This window comes from Sinocyclocheilus grahami, unplaced genomic scaffold (assembly GCF_001515645.1).
Source record: "Sinocyclocheilus grahami isolate Dianchi unplaced genomic scaffold, SAMN03320097.WGS_v1.1 scaffold1222.1, whole genome shotgun sequence".
In the NCBI taxonomy this organism is placed as follows: domain Eukaryota; kingdom Metazoa; phylum Chordata; class Actinopteri; order Cypriniformes; family Cyprinidae; genus Sinocyclocheilus; species Sinocyclocheilus grahami.
The window spans coordinates 83,421-88,420 of NW_015506401.1; the positions used below are offsets into that span (position 1 = coordinate 83,421).

Genomic DNA, 5,000 nt, shown 5'->3' on the forward strand with positions numbered 1-5,000 from the left:
GGAGTGTGTGTGTGAGAGTGTGAGAGTGTGTGTGTGTGTGTGTGTGTGTGTGTGTGTGTGTGAGTGTGTGTGTGAGAGAGAGTGTGTGTGTGTCACGGGACTCTTTATTCTGCATGAATGAGTCTCAAGTCTTCAGGGCTGAAGTGGTTTGACAAATACAAATGTTATCACACACAATGATGTGCCTCTTAAGGAGATCATTTGATTCTCTGCACATATTCAGTCTGCGATGACTTCTACGGCGCCTCCACAACAAGTTTGATGGGATTGCACACATTTTCTGTCTCTTCTCCTGCTAAAAATGACAGAAATAGTTCAGGTTTTCATTTTAGTGCAGGTTAATCAAATTTTAGTTGAATTAATTATTATTATTATTATTTTCCTTAAGCACTTATTTTTACATTCTATTGAAATATTAAAATATAAATATTTTGTTTAATATTTTTATTTTGTAGTAGTAGTAATTATAAAATAAAATAATTGCTGTGTTTATTATTCTTATATATTATTTACAATAAAATTAATATGTAATCTTGAAATTTTGGGTCAAATTGTGCAAACAAGCAGCAAATCTGGAACATAAAAAAAATCACATATTAAATCATAATTGCAATTTTTTTATCCATTTCTTTTTTCACTCCAAATTGTGCAGCACCAACTTATCTTATGAGCTGTTATGATCTTATTATATGATTCTGCAAACACACTGACAGATTATTTTCAAGCTTCACTCAGATCAGGAGGAATAGAGTTCAACTTTAGACTTTAATCAGATTTATAAAGATTAAAAAGATACAGATAAACGGTTCTGAATGAGTACGACAATGCTGACAAATCTGTTTCAAAACTACAGAACTTGAAGTGTTCAAAATATAAATACAAGTGAGTACAATAAAAACATAGGACTTACATGTTACTGTACAGAGAGCCGGTGCTCACGTCAGTTCATCGCTCTGGTTATTATGGAGCTAAAACAGTCTCAAAATAAATCAAGCCACATTTTAATTTTTGATTCAGAGCATCGAACAAAGTGCATTATGACTGAAAACGCACGTCTAAAAATCACTCATTCAGAAACGTGCATTTGTGAATCTTATTTTGTGAACGTAAATTTGGTTGTGCATTTGCAAAACTTTTTTTTTGTGTGAATATGAATAAGGTTATGAGTTTGTGAGTTTGCAAATAGATCAATTTTTTTGGTAACACTTTACTTAAAACCTTTATGCATAATAAACGTAGTTATAATGCATTAAATATGACTTGTAATGCACCTTATAATGCATTGCATGACCTCATGAATAATTGTAACCACTGTTATAAATGTTACACCTTTAGAAAATATAATGCATTAAAACATGGCAAACAAACCTATAATGCATTGTAACTTTGGTTACAATTATTTATGAAAAGATTTAATGCATTACAACGTACATAATGCATTATACATAAAGGTTTGTTTTATGAATGTGACATGGCTATTGCATTTGTGAACCATATTTTGTAAACACATTAATTTTGAGACTATTTTAGCTCCATATGTTAATTCTGTCAGTATGAATCACTGTCTTTGTGTTTTTGCTCTTGAAGCCCGTCGATGAGAGTTTATTCAATAAGAGACCAAAGAAAGCGTATCTAACCGGATCTGCGTTTCAGATCTCTGAGGAACCGGATCCAGTTTTGCAGTGAGCTGAACACGTCCACAGTTCCACACAGCGCCGCTCCTCTCAGAGATCCAGTCTGTTCTGATCACATTCACTCTGAATAACGCTGAATTCACTTTAAATCCGCAGTGTGAACAGAAGTGAAGTGGTTGCTAACGCAGTGATTCTCTCCTGATCCTGCGCTCTAGTGTTCATGTGTGACGCACTGAGTACATACTGATCTCATCATCACTCGATCACGATCGCTGTCTCCAGTGTGCGGAGCTCCTCTGCGCCACACGCTTGCAGGACACGCAACACGCCATCTGATAGTAATCGTACACGCAGAGACGCGCCTGCACCACCACGTTACAGTTGAAGTATTTATCACGACACTTCTCATCTGAAACACACACAAATTAAACCATGAAAACATGCACACGTCACCCTAAAAATAATGCAGTTTTGCATAAGGAGAAGTATTAATTTTTGCATAAGGAAAATAAAGCCTATTTTTGCATTCTGACATTAAATTCATGATAATTAAGCACATTTACCTGCGAATTTCTCATTACTGTAAACTCGCTTTAAAATCGTTTTATGATTTAATTATTTCTGAAATGCATCCAAATGCATTATTATTGTTTTTTTCTTTTCAGTAATCGTCATAATTCTCAATGATGTCTATCATTTGATTCTTATTTCTGTAATAGTATTTTTTTTAAAATAAAAGCAAACTTATTGTCATATATGGAAACTATGGAATAAAAACAGAATTTAAAAATTAAACTAAAAAGGTAAAAAACTTCATCTCACAATTCTGAGTTTTTTCTCTCACAATTCTCAGAATTGCAAAATATAAACTCACATAATTGTAAGATAAAAAGTTGCATTTACATTTTTTTTTTTTGTGGCAGAATTAAATTTCCATAGTAATACACTGTTTGCTGTTTCAATAAATACCAGCAGCATGATTTATAACTATTTTGCATATTTAAATAATATATCTATATTTTTATATTCCAGAAATGAGAAAAGTCATAAATCAGTAAAAAAAAAATAATAATAATTTTCTATATGCAAAATACAGTTTCTTTCTTTAGATTTTGGGTAAACATGTTAGGATTTCCACAGATGCTTTTATGAAATGAGCAGAGATGAATATGCATGACATGTTTACATATTAATGAGGGGACTGACCAATCAGAGGCAGGCAGGGCTCAGGGTGACACTCCTCCTTGTCATGAGGCTTCAGTGTTTCCTCGCAGTGGTCGCTGGTGGTCATGTCATCGGTCAGACAACACACCTCTCGCACACGGTACCCCGTCTCACACGTCTTTGAGCACTGCACACACACACACACACACACACACATGATCTGAGCTGAGCTGCTGTATGGTTGTTGGGGTGGTTGTTAGTGTGATGGTCTCACCGCGCTCCAGTCGGTGTGGAACCACTTGACTCCGCAGGTCTTGATGAAGCAGCTCTGCTGGCTGAGGGGTTTGTCCAGAGAGGAGCACTCGTACGACGGCATCACGACGAAACCCTCGTCAGACCTCATCAGACACACAACTGCCCTCTGCTGACTACCAGAGCCACACTCCGCCGAGCACTGCCACACACACACACACACACACGCACAGACACAGACACAGACAGACACACACACACACACACAGACACACGCACACACACTCAAACACACACACACACAGACACAGACACACACACACACACACGTGTATTGTTATGTTATTTAATACATTTTAAGTAAGTGTTTATTGTGATAGTTTTTATATTAATTTAATTTAAATAATTATTTAAAATGAATCCCTTATTTTACTTTTGAATTCTTTATTTAATTTTTAGTAAGTGTCTCATTTGATAAACTATTACATTTTAATTTAGCATTTTAAATGTTTAAGTTTTAGTAAGTGTTTTATTCTAAATGTTTTTATTTTTAAATCATTTATATGAATTTTTTATTTTTATTTTCATTTTTATGATTAAATCAATTTTTAGCATGTTTACACTTCGGTTTTATTTAAATACAACTTATTTTAGTTTAGCATTTATGTGATTTAATTTATTATTAATATTTATTTTAATAGTTTTTATTTTAATATTGTTCATATTAAATTTGCATTTACATAAATTTTTTGTAAGCGTTTATTTTGATTGTTTTTAAATGTAAAAATCATTTATTTTAATTCTGAATTTTATGATTCAACAAATTTTTAGTAAGTGTTTTATTTTGATTGTTTTATTTTTAAATATTTTTTTTTAATTTGACAAAACAATTATTAACTCACGAGCCCCAGTTTAATAAACCCTGATCTACACCATCAGACACACAGTAGATGCATGAACTAGCGTGGCAGTCGTACCTGACTCCAGGGCCCGGTGAACCACTCCATGCGGCTCTCACAAGGGCCGTTGTTGCAGGGCTGGGCCTCGGGGGGCCGTTGGGCCCCGCAGCGCTCCAGAGGCAGACTGCTGATGTGATTGGTGAGACACTGAATGCTGCGTGTCCGCACCCCGGCGCCGCAGTCCGCCGAACACTGCGTCACACACACACACACACATGCACGCGCACGCACACACACACACACACACACGTTCATCACAGTGACCCAGCGACACACACCTGATCACAGACACGAGCGAGACTCACCTGAGCGCTCCAGTCGCTGAAGAACCAGCTCTTGGTGCACACACCTGCGTCACAGTTCTCCACGTCGCTCGGACGCAGCTTCATGTTGCACTCGTCATCAGCCACGATATCACCCACATTACTGACACAGTGCACCTCACGTGACCTTTGACCTACACCGCAGGGCACCGAACACTGACAACACACACAGACAGACACAGACACAGACACAGACACACACACACACACACACAGGGCCTGACATTAACACGCGTGCCAAGTGCCAAATGAGAGTAAAAACCAGCAATAAATTAAACATACTTTTACTGTTACATAAATGTGATCCATTTTTTATTAATTCTAACAATGTCTGAGAACACAATATGGTTTAGCATGATTATCAAATCGCAAAAACTGTGTTGTAATATAGGTATTGTAATTGTACTGGTATATTTATATCAAATAGTATTATAGTGATTTTTCATTAATTAATTTTATAATTTGATTAGATATTATTATTATTATTATTATAAAAATACAGATCAATAGTATTATTCTGATTTTTCATTAATTAATTTTAATTAATTAATTTAAATAATAATAATATTTTAAATAACAACAGTACAATTACAATACTAATATTTATGGTTATGTTTTCTTTGCTTTCAAGCATAATAATAATAATAATAATAATAATAATAAATATT

At 34.9% G+C, this 5,000-nt stretch overlaps 1 protein-coding gene across 1 annotated transcript in view; it reads right to left on the reverse strand.

Annotated features, from left to right (window-relative positions):
• Window positions 1-1,344: 1,344 nt before the first annotated feature.
• LOC107568158 (thrombospondin type-1 domain-containing protein 4) overlaps window positions 1,345-5,000 on the reverse strand; it is a 44,165-nt gene continuing 40,509 nt past the window's right edge. The window contains exons 9-13 of the mRNA XM_016254070.1: window positions 4,315-4,488; window positions 4,028-4,201; window positions 3,073-3,252; window positions 2,841-2,985; window positions 1,345-2,043 (exon numbers count right to left, since the gene is read on the reverse strand). Coding sequence (XP_016109556.1) covers window positions 1,898-2,043; window positions 2,841-2,985; window positions 3,073-3,252; window positions 4,028-4,201; window positions 4,315-4,488 — 819 coding nt within the window. The 3' untranslated portion in view covers window positions 1,345-1,897. The remainder of the gene's footprint in view (window positions 2,044-2,840; window positions 2,986-3,072; window positions 3,253-4,027; window positions 4,202-4,314; window positions 4,489-5,000) is intronic.